This window comes from Colletotrichum spaethianum, assembly GCF_022836535.1.
Source record: "Colletotrichum spaethianum MAFF 239500 DNA, contig16, whole genome shotgun sequence".
In the NCBI taxonomy this organism is placed as follows: Eukaryota; Fungi; Ascomycota; class Sordariomycetes; order Glomerellales; family Glomerellaceae; genus Colletotrichum; species Colletotrichum spaethianum.
Window position 1 is genome coordinate 979,323 of NW_026054786.1, and position 16,755 is coordinate 996,077.

Here is a 16,755-nt window from a genome sequence, read left to right on the forward strand (position 1 = left end):
ATGCCCAATCCTTCTGAGTTATCCAATGAAGTCGTCAAAGCATGAACAGCTAGAAAGACTTCACCACATATCAAGGTTGTTTCTTAGTCCCCCCCCCAAAACCTCTGCTTAGACGGTAGATTAATCATAACAGATCATACAAAATCCCCACTCAATGTCTTCACTGAAGGATTGAAAGGATGGCACGAAAATCAAGATCGGGGAGAAGAATCTGGAGTTATCAAGTTGCCTCGTTGCACCCTAACCTGAACGGTGCGCTTATCCACAATGGCGGAAACCCATGCAACGTCGCAGTCCCATTGACTATTGAAGACATATTATCACTTGCTACGGCCGAAAGTCTCACCACCATTCTCGAGATAATCTATCTCTTCCGGCGTCGAAGATCGGCCCATAGCCATATTTCTGTGAGGGTACCTTCCGAATTGTACAATGATGTCCCGATGCTTCATCTCAAAGTCGTAGTTCGTTTCCAGCAAGTCTTTGGCAGATTCCTTCTGCACCGCCAAGACTCCCCAGCATTTCCGCTGGTCGTCGGACCCGGCCGATCCATCGTCAGCCAGGAGCTCATCAAAATCGTCCTTCATTTGCTGATACTGCTCAATGGCAAAGTCATGTAGTGCCAAATCCTCAGAGTGCATGAAAGGGAGATAAAACCACATGCGATAGGCGACGCGGTATTTAGTTCTGTTATGGGTTGGCGCGCCGGCGTTGATGGCATGCTGGGCGATCTCATGGGCTATGGGATCGAAAAACTTGAAAACGATGGATGACTCCGAGCCTCGGTAGATGTTTCGCGGCACTTGATCCAGAAGGAGGACGAGACTTAGCCATTGCAGAGGTGTGAAAGGCCTTACGATTGAGAGTATGTCTTTGCTTGTTGTCCTCGCTGACTTAATGGCCTCCAGAACTGGGCGGTATCTCCTTCTAAAACAAACGTCAGCACTGTTACTTCTCATGAAGAGCTTGTGGGCCAACATACACACAGACTTCGTCAAAGTCGGCGTCAGAGAAGAACCATCGTCCCATCTGGCTCTTCTGCGGCAGTATATAGGCTTCATCTGTCTTCAAGTGCTTGAACCAAAATCGGCGGAGCTTCTCGAGCAGCTCGGGCGTGAGAGTCTCCTGGAGGCGCGCTTTTGCGTGCGTCTTGCAAGAATTGGACCGGGGCAGACCGCGTGACAACGTCATCTCGGCAGCGGATTCGCGATAGTAGCCTGCAGTATGGAATACTGGTCTCCTAGGCGTTAATGGTCCTGCTGGTTGATAGCATGTCGTGGGAAGACGAGTTATCGAACTCCTCACCGCCTGCGATGTTGAGTTGTGCCACGACTTCATCCTCAGAGAACGGCCAACGCACCCCGCATTTCGAAGGGTGTGGCTTATGAACTGATGAGGAGGCATGGCAGCTACCTCACTAGCAGTACTACTAGAAGGACCAATGGGCGGAGCGTGGTGCCACCGGCTGCACTGACGTCGTCGTCTGGTCTCGGGTCTCTGTGGTCTTGTGCTTCGCTTGGGAGCACTTTGATGGAAGAGGGAAAAGCCTGGACGCGCCGAAATGCGGGGTTTGTGCAGCCTGGGTGCCCCATTGTACAAGTCAGGGCCTGTCGCTTAAAGCCGCTAATTCAAGATTGCGAGCTTGGGCTGCCAGCGTTGCTTTGCTTGGTTTAGTGGCTTGATGGTGGCGTGCGTTCAATTGGTTTGGAATGTGACCTAGGGGCCGTCGGGTGATCCCTTCTAGCGCTATCGTACTCTAGACTCAACACCAAAATGTGGCGTCGGGGACCATACTATGTAGACAGACACGAGTTGGAGGGCATTACAGATCAGTGGTCGGCAGAGCCAAGTATCATCCTGTCGCTTATGTGCTGGCGTCGGCGGTCAGCTTAACGAGTTCTCAACCTTTGGTGTTTTTGTCTGATTGTGGCCCAAAATGAAAAGCTCAGAGCTTTTTTGTGGAGAAGAGTTCAGGCTAGGATAGATAGATGTCCAGACTCAACATTGATGACATGTCCCTCACTTTAACACGTAAATCGACTGACTTGAACAAGGCGTGAAGCCCTTTGTTACAAAAAAAAAGAAATAAGTCAAAGACAAAATCGTTAAGCACTCAAGCAAGACGGGGACATTGTTCCTAAATGACTGGCTCGATGCCCCTGAGCCAACCCGGGTTTCGAGAAAGATGTAAAGCTGACCAAATAAGTCTGAGCCAGCATCCACTCTGCATGCTCAATGGGACAGCAGGAGATTGTCTGACCAACCCTCGGCGTTCTGAACGGTGCCTTGGATGGAGTAGTCCTATTCGCAACACTATAGATGGGAAGCATCACATGCATAACGCGCTTACGAATTGGGTGATCTACCCAAGCCCCGTTTTTCTTCGCTGAACACTGCAAGATGAAGGCAGCCGCCGGGAAAGGAATACATAAACTTTAGGGTTGTTGATTCCTCAGGAGGCAGCGTGCAGCATGGCCACGCTAAGTGCTACCAAATTGGTTAGCGGGCCGTAGCTAGTCCAAACATCCCGAACCTTGGCATCTCGTCTTAACTACAGAGTACACTAATAAGAGCTTGAGATCTCGCCCGATGTTTATAGTGATCGCCCAGCATCAAAATAGCTGTCATTGTGATGGATCAATGCCCATGGGGCACCCGAGGCGGCCGGTTCATTGAAGGAATCAATGCGATTGGACGAGTTCGGAGGAGCTGTCTCTTCTAAAATTCTCGATCGGCCGCAGTACCGGCGCAGGCAGCCCTTAGCACAAATTGCGGAGAGCGTTGCAAGGATCGTGCAACAGCGGCCCCGGCTTGGCTCATTTACACCCGACATCGCTGTATCCAACGCCGTCTCATGACCTACAAAGCCCGGCACGTCCATAGGCGGAACCCTAAAGCTCCTCATCAGTCCATCTTGGCCGTCGCGCGTTGACCGTTCGGGAATGTTTCCCATAGACCACCAACAGAAGATCTCGTAGTGTCAAATCCGTTGTGTCGATCTTTCGTGAAATGATAGTACCAACATGGGTCAACATGAGTTTATTCTGGACAAGGTGGTCCCATCACGCAAACATTCCACTTCCCATACAACCAACGGCAAACTAGAAAGCGCACATGCACTTGAACCTCCGTGGTCCCCTGTCGTGTCAGCATCGGACCCAGCTGAATCCCAAGAGATAATTGAGAGTTATCTTGAAAAGGACCTGGTCGTCCGCTCTCAAACATCAATGCTCTTCTTCGCGTTTGCTACTTCACTTGAGTTCTGGTCATAACCTAACCACTACGTTAGTCCTGTTTTTACTTATACATATATACTTAACCTCTCCTTTAGAATGCGCTCCTTCGCTTCTATCTTTACGGTCACCCTAGCCGCTGTCGGCTCACTTGCTGCCCCCACCAACGAGCCCGTCACCAGAACGGACCTAATCAAACGCCAGTCTACTCCCTCCTCTCAGGGAACCCACAATAGCTATTTCTACAGCTGGTGGACTGATGGCGCATCCCCCGTCACCTACACTAATGGTGCTGGTGGCTCCTACAGCGTTCAGTGGCAGTCCGGCGGCAATTTCGTAGGGGGAAAAGGCTGGAAGACTGGTGGTGCCAAGACCATTAAGTACTCTGGCACTTGGTCTCCCGTCAACAACGGCAACAGCTACTTGACTATCTACGGCTGGACTAGGAACCCTGTTAGTGAATTCCCAGCCAGCAAATTTAAGCTCTTAGAACCATATTGTTGACATATTGCTTCAACAGCTTATTGAGTACTACATCGTCGAAAACCACGGAGAGTATAATCCCGGCAGCTCGGGTACCCCCAAGGGTGAGGTCACCAGCGATGGCTCTGTCTACAAACTATACGAGAGCACCCGTACCAACGCACCCTCCATCGAAGGCACCCAGACCTTCAAGCAGTTCTGGGCCATACGCGAGGACAAGCGCACTGGTGGTACTGTCACCACTCAAAACTTCTTCAACGCCTGGGCAAAGGCAGGCATGAGCCTCGGTACCACTTTCGACTACATGATCGTTGCAACCGAAGGCTACAAATCCGCTGGATCGGCCAACATCAACGTTGAGACTGCAGCTTGAATGACAAATACCGAACCGGCAGTGGCGGAAGCCCGCTGGACAAGCAAACCAGATACGGGCACGAAACAATCAGGTGTGTTCAGTAAGCGACCCCTCAAGAAACAGACAATTCTGACGAGGAAAGCGGGCCTCACAGCTGTAGGGGAAATCAACTTTTTCCTAATTAGTTCCTTTGGAAAAAATTTCTAATGTCAGTACCATGACCTTAGATTCAATGTCCTCACATTCATTTGTGCCAATGTATATCCAGAATGATTGTTCAAATAAAAGTGAGGCATGTGAGTCCACGATAAGACTGTCTATATGTAACAGCTACTTACGTGGATGGCATTTATGATAGTTTATTGACATAAGTATTTCCGTTCTGAATTGTTTTACTAGCTGTATTTGTTACTCTTGATATAGAGCATAAGACGCCACAATGCTTTCAGGAAAAGAATATTCTTAATGTCCGTAATATAGAGTATTGGAAGCTCGCATCGAGGTGCCGTGCCAAATCCTACAGAGATACTCCTGATAATTCGTTCAACCAAATCACGGCAAGACAAAAGTGACACCATAACTCTCAGGTCAAAACAACACAAAACAAGAGTTGCTAGAAATACAGAAACCCTCATACTTGTTCCACCAACATGGTTCTTAGCGCGATTTGTCAGGGCTAGGTAAGAGATATCATTGAACGAAGCATTCGGTAACTGTTGGTGATTATAACAAAATCTTTTGGGTTGTCGCAAGTCTCGATTCCTATCATTAAATAGATGGAAAGATGACATACACACATAATTTATCTCTCTATCTATTTCTTTGTGTGTGTATATGCGTGGTTTCATCCTCTTAGGTGTTTTTCTCAGCAAAAATTGCTTTGACCAGATCTTTCACCTCATCATCGGTCATTACTTTCACACCCAACATCGGATTGTCATCTCTGGGCCAAGGACACGATAAATCCGGCCTCGAGTTTGCGTACCGGATCATATCGCCGAAGACATTCCATCCATAATTCCCAGCTGTGAACTCCTTCAAAGCCTCTGCAAGGACCTGTTCCATATCCGAATTTGACTCTTCCCAGCCGCTGGATCCCAAAGCCTCCTTACAGAGATCAGCCAACTGTTTCTGGCTCTTGTTGATGGAGTGAACGTAGATCGGCCTGTTCTCGGTCTCGGCGGGATGCAGTAGGGTTCCGGAAACCGCTTTGCCGACTGTCTCGAGTGTCGTCCAAACATGAATGTTGCTGCCATCATTGATGTAGTTGACCTTCTTTTCGTAAATGTCGATATTCATGAAGCTGGAACGCAGATTCCAGTCCAAAAACGGGCCATTGCAGATGACACTCCAGGTCATGCCACTCTCCTCGCACTTCTTGAGGAGATACTTGTCATTTTGGTCTTTCTTAAAGAAAACAGGAAGTCCGTGGACATTGCGGTTGTTGAAGTCCAAGCTAAAATCCGACGGGATGTAGCGATACACTCCTGCGGCGGCTGCGGCGTCAACCAGTCGCGTTGGAGTATCGTCATGAACCAGTGTGCAATCCACAAAAGCCTCTTGGCCCTTCAATGCCTCTATCAAATCATCTGGGGAATTGAAGTCAACCACCTTGACTGTGACTCCATCAGGAAAAGATCCTTGCTTGCGAGCCAAAACAGTCACGTTGAAGCTATCTGCGACCAAGGCTTTCAAAGCCCATCTGCCCACATTGCCGGTTGCCTAAAATGATTAGCAAGGCAAAATCACTAAAGTCCTTTTTTGGTATCGACAGGAAAAAGCTTACACCGGCGAGTGCCACATTTTGTATTTTTGGTGCCATGACGGGCGATAATTCTCCTTTGAAGATTTTTGCGCCGAGTAAACAGGTTGATAGTTTTCGACTTATTTGCAGAGAGGATGAAGTGCTCTCTACCTTATGTTAAATTGGAATCGATGCACGGGCTCATCGGTCCAGCACAGAACCAATGGAACCGGACTTCTCCCCGGCGGTATTCTCTACCGCGTCGGGGGCCTAGGCATTATCACCGTAAGCTATTGCAGTCTCGCGGAAATTTCGGAAACTGGCATGTTTGCTGTTGCCGTACCTCTTTATCTCGCCTCAACCCTCTGTTTACCTCGCCAGAACATGATTGGATCGGACACCCGGTTTGGCATATCAATCCCACCATGTGATATAACCTTATGCTACAACGTAATCATCCGTGCCATTCCGAGGTGAGTCCGTTGGGGCAGTTTACTGTTCCTTGTCGCAATTCGGATCATAACAAAACCAAGATTGTCTCATGTCGTCTGGTCCCTTCGGAAACGGCCAATACTTGACTTTATGTGACTACCCGTCAAAAGGGGCTAATACGCATGCGCTGCACATCACCTCGGCTTTCTTGAGTTTGAATCTTCGATTTCAACCAAGCTTCATTACGGGAAGGTGTGATTTTAATTCTATTGTTGATCTAGACTCTCCTATAGATTCTTGAACAACCTAGCTTTTCTCATGAGGGCAAACCGAACAATAATTATGGATGCGTGATGATAGAAAGAGAAGATTTGATTTTCTCAGCTACGAGATACTGAAACTGTTACTATCGCACACCAACTGCATAGAGATTCTGAGCTAATGATTCTATGCACCTCTTCATCTAGTGGGTGTTCGTAACAGAAAAACCCTTGATGGGGTAGTGGAAATTGACGTGGTGGGACTCAACCTTGCCAGTAGAGGGGATGTAGGCTGACTTGTCGGCCGCTCTGCTCTTCTCAATACTTTCCCAGCCCAACGCCGCAACGAAGACCTTGCCGCCATCAACATCCCCGACAGAGAAACCGCTTGCAAGGTCATTAAGACCGTCCATGCTTCGGGCCTTGTCAATCTGGGCCCTCATCTCGTCCTCGGTCATAGTCGCGCCGCTAATGGTAATACACTCGGCGATGGGTGAATCGATAGCTGCTCTGGGGGCATACGGAACAAACTTGATAAAGTATGACTTGATGGAGCCAGTCATAACCTTTTTGAACTCGTCCATCACCTTTGCGCACTCAGCAGAGGCGAAGAATTCGTCATGGGCTTCCTGTGACTTCCAGCCTATTGCGTGTTAGATGACCTTCAACCCATGTATACCGCAAGCAAGGTTCTTTTTAATACCGGAAATGAGGTCAAGAATCTGCTCATTCTCAGACCAAGGTCCCCAGCGAGTTCTGAGGTAGCCATCATGCTGCTTCAAGGCAAGAAGATACGCCTTGAGGGGTTCCTTCCAGTCCTCCTTAGTTCCTTTGACAGGGATGATCATGCGCTCAGTAACGCCGGTGGCAGGAGGTGCAGACATTTTGGCTTTAGGTGAGTGAAAAGAATACTTTGAAAAGTTCGGGTATTGTTGCTTTTATGATTTGTGCTGAACTGGATCTAAAGAACTCTGTTGATGGTGCTGATCAAAAGTTGCCTGGAGAGGGTGATTGAGTTCATATAAATACTAGTACGTGCTGGCCTGCGGATCGCAGTTATATTTCGCAGACTTCACATTATGGTCAAGTATAACAGCGAAGTGGCATGTCCGAAAAGAATCTCACACGGGATAACATTCGGCTCCCCGGCTTTCGGTGGAATGATACATTATGCTCGTTATGGAGACATCCGCGGCTCAGAGTCAGGCCATCCACGCCTTGACCTCATAATTGAAGATGATGCCTGAGAGTCATTAGCGCTTTGGCGATGTTGTGGGGTTGCTTAATACGGACAACTTTTAGGAAATCGCGTTTTCCCACCCTATTTAAGCCGTAACTCTGCCGTCATTGTAAGCCGGGGGCTTGCATTCCTCCGTGATGTTTCTAATCGCGATTCGTACCTGTCAAGTCGGAAACTACTGTATCCTAAACGAAATGTTTTAGGCATCTTAGAACTTCAGACGAACTGACAAGGATTGTGAATCGCTTCGTTGGGTAAAATACAGAAACCCTGCGGCTCGTAGGAGAATGCCGCAGTTCGAGACACCAACTATGTAACATGCAGTGATGACGTGGAGGTGAAATTGACTAGGGACTTAGAAATAGGGCTTTAAATCCGATGGTATGCCTGAAACTTTACAGCGGACAATGCGGAAACAAGATGGGGGATCGACAGAGGATGTCCGGAAAGTGCGTGTTTCATTGACCTCCGAATATTGAGAACAAGCAGCATGGCGGCTAGGGCGTTAAGTGCAGCGTCCACCAATAAACCGTCCTGTCAATACGATTCCGAAATCCTGCGACACTGACTGTGCTTCATCCCCTGGTTCATCGCCATCACGTTCCCAGCGTGAAATTTACGAGCCACTTCGTTACACTTGGTTCTTCTAGCTCACACGGTTACGGGACATCTAGGTAGGTGGTTGAATGGCGTTTGGCGAATGAGTTCAGTGTTTCTTTCCATAGCGACGCACCCCACAACGTGACTTCGGCTTCGTCGGAAATTTTTGGCAGGCAAAGTTAGGGAAACCTAGCCGATATGGCCAGCCACAAATATGGACGGCATCAGCTTGCTTGGGAAATGGAAGGGTCATGAACGTAGACTTGGTATGATGCGAGAAGCAGGAAAGTACCAATCCCGGCTCTTAAATTATCCCCAACGATGTTTGCAAGTCTAAAATGTGTCAGGTCAGCCACTTGACGATTCGTAAGAGATCGTATGCGTGTCGTCTGATCGAAGAGGAGCTTAGTATGCAACCACGAGTTCTGTTGTGATGCAATGATAGTAACGAAAGGTCGGCGATCGAAATAATCTTGATGTGGTCACTAGAGTTTAAGCTACCGTGGCGCTACAAAAGCTGAATACCGCATGGTGCAACCAAATGTACAACGCTCGTGTTTGCAACTTTGATCAACTTTTTGTATTTTTCAGGCATGAATGTTTGTCATACAGAAGTGCGAAACCAAAGAAACTATAATTTCTCTTCGATTGACCTGCAAACAAAACACATTACATGAACAAGTTCGACAATCTAAATTACCTTACAAGCATCCCTTCTGCGCACGTTTAAGCTCTCAACGATCTTGCAACAACGGAGAGAAGTAAGACGACAAATAAGGCCCTGTCTCATTGTAGTTGTATGAGACGTAGGAAAGGCCGCCTGGCTGAGAGTAGTCTCTTCCGGGTCTGTGTAACTGATCAGCCTCTGAAGATCGTTGGTGACGAAAGAGCTAACTTACAGTTTAGCAGTTGCTGAAGCCCCTTTATAGAATTTCTCTGCAGACTCGTTCAGATCCAAGTTCCTCAGTGCTTGCGTAAAGTTTTCAATCGTCTGAGCGTCGCTCCGCGCAGTCTGTCCCCATGGTAAATGGGCCTTGATGTCGATGCGTTCTGCTCCTGGCTTCAATTCGAATGCGAAGCAGATTCCTTTGTGCAGGTTTTGCATATCTCGACTATCCTTACGCTGATCTGGGGCCATACCCTGTGGCTCATCAAGCAAAAGGTGCCAGACCTTCTCTGCAGTCTCTACGCCCTTCAATGTCGCTTCGTCGGTCTGAGTGCCGCCAAGGGTGAAGACATCCGCCAGCACGGACTTCGAGTTCGAGATTGTTCGGGCGTAGACTTTAACGCGCGCTTTGCTGGGGTCGATACAATCAATTGCCATCATCTCAACAAGACATGGCTCTTTGCAGGATGCCAAGTATTTCTGCAACTTTTTGGCTGGCACAGCAAGCTTGTCGCCAAATGGCTGCAACTTAGGGATCATGTCGAAGACAAGGTCTGATGTTGTTGTCCCCGTGGCGAAATGCTTCAGCACGGGAAAGAGATAGGCCTTGAGTAAACGCTTAGAGCGTTTCATGTCGTAGGCAAGGAAGAGCTGTGGGATGCGCTTGACGTGGGGCGGCAAATTCTGACGAGCAGCAGCTGCTTCTTCAGGAGTAACGAACCACGCACTCACGATCTGCTCGTACCACCGTAAGTCAACATCGGAAGAGACTTGGGAGAGAATCGGGATCATAGATCGGCCAATCTCTCCGGCGAAAGGGTCTTCGTCGGAGCCGGCAGTATCGCCCAGAGGCTCAAAAGTGTAACGAATTACACCGTCGTCACCCTTAGTGAAATTCCACGATGGCTCAAATGTTGAGCCATCGTACGTAAGGAGGGGCCTAACTTTAGCCTCTGGTGTCGGAGGTCCAAATGAAGGCACGACAACATCGCGGAAAACGCGCAAGTGATCCGCTTTGTCTTCAGGAGAATAAGACCCCGCGCTGTTGAGTAGGCTGTTCAGGAGTGGTGCGCATTTATCCCACCACCATCGATGATTTTGGTTGAGGGGAGGGTCGATTGGAATCGTGATTGTGTTGACAGAAGACGTGAAACTGTTGAATTTATGGGGCGACTTCAGTGGCGTGTCAATGTCGGCTTGAAAATCGTTCAATGTAACAGCTGGTGCCATACTGAATGTTGTATCAAGACGTGGACAGAAGAGATAAAGCTGTGAGGTTGGAGTACCTCAAGTTAAGTTGAGAGATGCGGTTGCTGTATTTTCAATTGCTCCAAGTGTTTGGGGGAAAAGTCTGATGAGTTCCTCTCAAATTATTTGGGAGTTTCCAATGATTTAAAGGCCTGCGTCATGTCCAATCCCGGCCACCTCGCGCAAGAGCTGTTTGGCTGGAGTCTCGCACTCCGATACTGACAGTCTACCATAGAAACTCAGCAGATTCGACTTGGAATTATCCACCCGTCCATCTTTTTTTGGATGGAAGGGGCATTGGCAGAAAGTCAATTGGATTGCGGTATACTTCACGTCCAAACAAGGGAAGGCGTGCGAGTGAAGCATGCCAAGTTCTTGAACCTGATGCGTTTGTACGGTAGTCCGCCATACTTCGCGTGCCTATTGACATTTGTCTGAAGCGGACGAGCCAGTATCTGGCCATGGCCGGTGACATCTCGTGACAACGTCACGTCAATGTGGTTACGTCCGGGGCTCTGACCTGCAGCAACCCATGGATACGGTGATTATGTGTGACTTTTTACTTATCGCCAAGCTGGAAACTCAATGATGCGACAGGGGTCCTGCCCAAGGTTAAGCCAGATGGCTGGAGGCCATGTGTATTCTCCACAACCAAGAGTCATTCGAAACAGTCAAGGGCGGCCTTAAGTTTCGACATGCACAGACCAGACGAAACACTGAAGCAGACTACCGTAGAAATTGGGGATAGAAAAAATTGAACATTTTGTATTCATACTATGCCTTCACTTATTTGGACGTAAAGGAGGCTGACCGCTACACTTTAAAACAAACAAATTAAAAAGGCATCAAGCCGTGATCATCCCGCTTTTTCTTCTTCGGTCAATTTCGACAGCCACAAAAACGCATATGTGCACATGAACTTTCAATGACTAGTCGGCGATAGCGACCCAGTGATAAAAAGTGTTTTGTTTCTCATAGCCGCTTGAATAGGTACCATTTACTACTCATAAAAATTGGCCGAACCGAAGACAAGCTCGGACTCAGCAGCTTGAAAAATAAAATTAAACTATCGACAAAGTAATCACTTATGGTTTATCAGACGGAATGCCACTGCTAACAACCCTGAAACTTAACAATGCTACCACACCATCCGCGGCTGTCGGCTTTCCGAAAAGGCCCTTCGATCAGGGGTGTTTTTCCCGCATCAGTCACAAAGCAATGGTCGTTCGGAGATTCCCACCGGACTCGATAAACCTTGTCCATTACCACAACACCATTTCGAGTAATCCGAAGAGAATCGGTCTCTCTGAACGGACCCCCTGATGGACAGGCGTGTGTGTCATCATTCAGTCCGTGTTGAACAGGCCGCTCGCGGCCGGCGGAGGGACACAATCGGCGACAGTGTGGAGGCCGAGGACCCGTTGACATACGGTCTCCGAGGACAATGATGAGCTCCAGGATTGACAACACTTGGGCCTCGTAAACTTGTTGCCTATTCTTAAATAAATGAGCTACATTTCTTCTATCGATTTCAAGTTGAATTTTCTATCTTTATCAACATTCATACTATCTGATTACAAGCTTACATTTACATATTTTCTACACCCAACATTCAGTAGGAACTAACTGACTATAAACGGCAACATGGCACCTAGTGTCACGAGCACGGAGAACGGCTCCTATCCCTCAAAAGGCCCGGCGCCCACCCCCCGATTCCTTCCCCCTGGCGTCACGGCTGAGAAGTGGCAAGCATTTGCATCTGGTCTTCAACAAGCTGTAGGAAAAGAGAACCTCCAAATCATCACCCAGGACACCCCTCTGGAAGATGGCGATTACACCACCATCGACTGTCAAACGCACGATATGCACCACTTGTACGATCGAGAGGAGTTTGTTGGTAGTGCTCTCATCCACCCTAAGAATGTAGCCGATATCCAGGCTGTCATCAAGCTTTGCAATGAGTTCCTTGTTCCTGTATGGACATTCAGCAAAGGCCACAACATCGGCTACGGTGGCGCCGCCCCGAGGGTATCTGGGAGCTTAGTCATGAACCTCGGAACTCACATGAACCGTATCCTTGAGGTCAACGCTGACGACTGCTACTGTCTGGTCGAACCTGGTGTGACTTACCTCCAAATGCAGAAGTATCTCGACGATAACGGTCTTCGGGACAAAGTCTGGCTCGACTCCCCAGAGCTTGGGTATGGCTCCATGATTGGCAACTCATTGGACCACGGAGTCGGGTTTACTCCCTACGGTGATCACTGGATGATGCATTGCGGTATGGAGGTCGTTCTCGCCAACGGTGAAGTGGTCCGCACCGGTATGGGTGCTATGCAGAGCCCCGAGGGTCGCAAGCAAGCAGCCCAAGGCGTGCCTCCTCAAGATCAGCATCAAAACGAGTGTTGGCAGCTTTTCCCCTATGGATTCGGTCCCATCAACGATGGAATCTTCTCTCAGAGCAACAATGCCATTGTCACCAAGATGGGCATGTGGGTAAGTGACTTGAAACAACCTCTGAGAGTGTTAGATGAACTGACTGGTGCATAGCTCATGCCTGCCCCACCTGGCATCACTCCTTTCATGGTGACCTATGAAAAGGACGAGGATCTCGAAGCTGTCGTAGATATCATTCGTCCACTTCGTGTTGTAAGTTGCTTAAGAAATATGGTTCTATGCTCTGTTGAAGCTACTGCTAACAAATCCCATCAGAATATGATTCTCCAGAATGCTGCTAGTCTCCGCCATATTTCGCTTGATGCATCACATTATCACCCGCGTACTGAGTATACCGACAATCCCGATATGCCTCTTACAGAAGAGCAGCTGGATGCGGCGGCGAAGAAGGTCAACCTAGGACGCTGGGTCTACATAGGGGCCGCCTATGGACCCGAGCCGATCCGCAAGGCACATCTTGAGATTACCAAGCGAGAAATGACCAAGGTCCCCGGAAGCAGATGGTTTTTGCTTGAGGATCGCAAAGAGGAATTTAGCACCTTGCACTGCCGTGCTGATACCATGAGAGGTCTGCCAACCTGGGACGAACTACGATGGTTAAACCAGTAAGCACTCAAACGCCAGATTGTTCTAGACAGTCACTAACATGTTCCCAGCTGGATCCCTAACTGCACATTCCTTTCTTTCTCGCCGATCTCCAAGGTTGACGGCAAGTCGGCTATGCAGCAGTACACCATGGCCAAGAAGCGCTTTGCTGAAGCCAAACTTGACTACTTTGGTATTCTTAGCATTGGCATGCGTGAGATGCGTAAGTTATTCATCCTGCCCCTTCATCATACATTTCATTAGGGAAATAAGCTCACGCGTAGTTGCACAGACAACATCGTATGCATTGTATACAACCGGGAGGATCCTGACATGCGTCGCCGTGCGCAGTGGCTCGTCCGCACCATGATCCAAGACTGTGCCGACAACGGTTGGGGAGAGTTCCGCACCCACGTCGCTCTGATGGATCAGATCGCCGACACTTACGATTTCAACGACCATGCCCTCGGCAAATTGAACCAGACAATCAAGGATGCTTTGGACCCTAACGGCATTTTGGCGCCAGGAAAGAGTGGTGTTTGGCCCAAGAGCTACGACAAGTCTAAGTGGGCGCTGGCGAAGGACTATATTAAATAGAACCTGATCAGTTTTGCGGCTCAAACATAGCATAGAAGGAGTTTTTCTTTCTGTATGGAGCTATTTTCTACTAGATGTAAATCAATAACGTGTTTTCATTGACGTATATGGGGACACTGGTTTTTCCAGACCTTGGCACATTTCGTCACTAGCTATACGACGGCTGTCTCAATCGAGCGTCGCGGAGCATTCAGGAATGACTAATATGATCCTTTAGCGGGCGGCAACAAAGCATCATCTAATATTACAGTGCTACACTGCTCATATATCGGGAAAAGTGTAGATCTACTCTTACAAAGGCAATTCTTCAGATGTGAAATCTTAATATGATGAAATTCTCTGGAAATGAAACACAATCAAATCAAGCCCTGATGGTCTAGCGGTATGATTCTCCCTTAGGGTGGGAGAGGTCCCAGGTTCGATCCCTGGTTAGGGCCTCTGTCTTTTGATGGGATCGTGTTTTTTTCCTAAGGTAACCATAATGGGTAAATTTGGTTTGGATCGTTGAAGGAGAGGAGTGTGTTATTCACTTCTATTACCCTGTACAAATGGGTTAGAACACTCTGCTATTCTAAATAATGCCATATAGTCTCACGACCTTCCGCTTACCACTGGATCGTGCTTATAAGTTACCCTGAGTTGCACGTACTCTCTATCGTCGGGTCCTTTAAACGGCGATATTCGGCTGTATTTTTGGCGCTTCTGCCTGGTGTACATCCGTCGTTACATGCAGCTATCAGTATGATGTTGGTATCAAGCTGTAAAAGAAGCATGAATTTTTGTGCTTCCAGTTTCAGCTCATAATTAACGTTTTGCGCTTCGAGACTCTGGGCATCAGTCGTCTTCAGAATAGGACGAAGGATTTAGCGCTCGGATGCGTGGAATGTTCCAAGCATTAGTATTGGCCCCAACATTGTTTCATCACCAGACAGTTTCCTCTAGACTTTTCAAGTTTCAACCCAATCCCAAATGCGTTGTCGTTTGCCCTGCTGATCGATCGTTTTGCGCTCCCAACTGAGGCCTGCTACTCGTAGCCTCCTGGGCTCGGAGGCGCGGTAACCGATGGTCAGATACGTCAACAGTGTTGTGTAGTTGCCCGGACGTCTGGGAAGATTCGCGACGCGAACATGTGAACAAGATCTTGCCACGATCCAGTGGAACGTGCTTGTCGGCGTTTCCTGATAATAAATGAAGTTCTCCCATCCACTGTCTTCCCCCATCAATCATTGAGCTATCTAATACCGACCAAGTCTGTCAATTTCAAACCGCTAGATCCACTTCCAGAGCTTGATACACAAATTTGGTCAGTGAACGCAGCTGGGCTTTTCACTTAACAGAACATCAACATGTCCAAAGAGTCCGTAGATCCAACTATTGCCCTTGTGACAGGGGCAAACCAAGGCATCGGCTACGAGATCGCAAAGCGATTGGCCTCAGAGCACCCAGACTACCATGTATACATGACGGGAAGAAGGCAAGACGCAATCGAGCACGCAGCTGCGGAGCTGCAGACTGCAGGACTCAACGTTGAGCCTCTGGTACTGGACATCACGTCCGACGACAGTATAACATCAGCTGTAGGAAAGGTTCAGGCTAAATTTGGTCACCTCGACGTTCTTATCAACAACGCAGGCATCTTGCTGGGAAAGCCAGAGGACTCCATTCGGCAAAAGCTTACTACCGTTTACAACACCAACGTGTTCGGCTCGGTCGCTGTCACGGATGCCTTCATACCCCTTTTACACAATTCTACCAAAACGCGTCGTGTCGTGTTTGTCAGCTCTGGCCTTGGGAGTCTTGCTATCCGAACAGATCCAAATCTAGGGTTTCCCGTAAGAGACTTGATGGAGTACGGTTCAAGCAAAGCTGCGCTTAATCACGCAGCAATGACCTTTGCCTCCCGGTTCAGAGATGACAACTCGTGGAAGTTCAATATCTGTTGCCCTGGCTACTGCGCGACCAACATGAACGATTACGATGCCCCTGACGAAGCATCACTTGGATCAGTCCAGGCGGTCAAATTGGCGACACTGGGACCAGATGGAATTACTGCATCTTTCTCAAACAGACACGGGCCGCTGCCATGGTGACGATTTGGGAGACAGTCAGGTGCTCATAGTCTGCTGGGAGATGGAAAACTGTTGGTTTCACAGGCGGAAATACTCACACGAATGGGTAGCAACGATCACGTCAAAGAAGGTGATATTGCTGGTTGTTGTTATTAAGAAGTGAAAGGTGAAGCTGAAGGTGGCCGTCAAGAGGATATTGATGGGTGTGCAATCAGATCCTCAATATCTGATTGGCCGACGAAGGAGGTCACCTGACCCCTGCCACCCTTCAGCCACTTGAGGTTGGGGATATTCCAACAAAAACCCTTTGTGATATAGAAATGTGCTTTTTTCCCGTTGCGGGACTGCATCGCACAAGAACAATATCAGAGAGTTTGCATTTTTGTACAGAACCAAAGGTAGACGTCAAAGATTTATTTTACTGCAAGTGTGTTCTTTACTGTAGAGTGCATTGCATTGTTTGATTCCACTTTTGGCAGTTCTCAAAGCCCTTGTGTTGCGGCGCCAAAAGCAGTTTAAGGGATATGTCTGTTTCCGAGACTATTTACAGGGGCATGGCCAGAAGT

General features: G+C 48.4%; 7 protein-coding genes and 1 non-coding gene across 8 annotated transcripts; 4 read left to right on the top strand and 4 right to left on the bottom strand.

Annotated features, from left to right (window-relative positions):
* Positions 1-320: 320 nt before the first annotated feature.
* On the bottom strand, positions 321-1,191 carry ColSpa_06771 (uncharacterized protein; the record flags this gene model as incomplete). Its single annotated transcript, XM_049272983.1, has 2 exons — positions 321-852; positions 983-1,191. The coding sequence occupies 2 exons, from the start codon at positions 1,189-1,191 to the stop codon at positions 321-323; spliced, it is 741 nt and encodes a 246-aa protein (XP_049128940.1).
* A 2,141-nt stretch (positions 1,192-3,332) lies between these two features.
* Positions 3,333-4,089, top strand: ColSpa_06772 (endo-1,4-beta-xylanase 1; the record flags this gene model as incomplete). The annotated part of the gene is made up of 2 exons (XM_049272984.1): positions 3,333-3,686; positions 3,754-4,089. The coding sequence occupies 2 exons, from the start codon at positions 3,333-3,335 to the stop codon at positions 4,087-4,089; spliced, it is 690 nt and encodes a 229-aa protein (XP_049128941.1).
* An 834-nt stretch (positions 4,090-4,923) lies between these two features.
* On the bottom strand, positions 4,924-5,893 carry ColSpa_06773 (uncharacterized protein; the record flags this gene model as incomplete). The annotated part of the gene is made up of 2 exons (XM_049272985.1): positions 4,924-5,793; positions 5,858-5,893. The coding sequence occupies 2 exons, from the start codon at positions 5,891-5,893 to the stop codon at positions 4,924-4,926; spliced, it is 906 nt and encodes a 301-aa protein (XP_049128942.1).
* An 817-nt stretch (positions 5,894-6,710) lies between these two features.
* ColSpa_06774 (uncharacterized protein) lies at positions 6,711-7,391 on the bottom strand (the record flags this gene model as incomplete). The annotated part of the gene is made up of 2 exons (XM_049272986.1): positions 6,711-7,150; positions 7,187-7,391. The coding sequence occupies 2 exons, from the start codon at positions 7,389-7,391 to the stop codon at positions 6,711-6,713; spliced, it is 645 nt and encodes a 214-aa protein (XP_049128943.1).
* A 2,018-nt stretch (positions 7,392-9,409) lies between these two features.
* ColSpa_06775 (indole diterpene prenyltransferase ltmF) lies at positions 9,410-10,463 on the bottom strand (the record flags this gene model as incomplete). Its single annotated transcript, XM_049272987.1, is given in 2 exon segments — positions 9,410-9,459; positions 9,470-10,463. Coding segments are annotated over 2 exon segments (1,044 nt in total).
* Positions 10,464-12,125: 1,662 nt separating this feature from the next.
* ColSpa_06776 (vanillyl-alcohol oxidase) lies at positions 12,126-14,120 on the top strand (the record flags this gene model as incomplete). Its single annotated transcript, XM_049272988.1, has 5 exons — positions 12,126-12,977; positions 13,032-13,130; positions 13,194-13,543; positions 13,595-13,746; positions 13,816-14,120. The coding sequence occupies 5 exons, from the start codon at positions 12,126-12,128 to the stop codon at positions 14,118-14,120; spliced, it is 1,758 nt and encodes a 585-aa protein (XP_049128945.1).
* A 365-nt stretch (positions 14,121-14,485) lies between these two features.
* Positions 14,486-14,557, top strand: ColSpa_tRNA_179. Its single transcript has one exon. It is a non-coding gene; the product is annotated as a tRNA-Pro (tRNA).
* A 909-nt stretch (positions 14,558-15,466) lies between these two features.
* ColSpa_06777 (short-chain dehydrogenase/reductase tropE) lies at positions 15,467-16,210 on the top strand (the record flags this gene model as incomplete). Its single annotated transcript, XM_049272989.1, has 1 exon — positions 15,467-16,210. One exon carries the CDS (start codon positions 15,467-15,469, stop codon positions 16,208-16,210), a length of 744 nt encoding a protein of 247 aa, XP_049128946.1.
* Between the last annotated feature and the right edge of the window lie 545 nt (positions 16,211-16,755).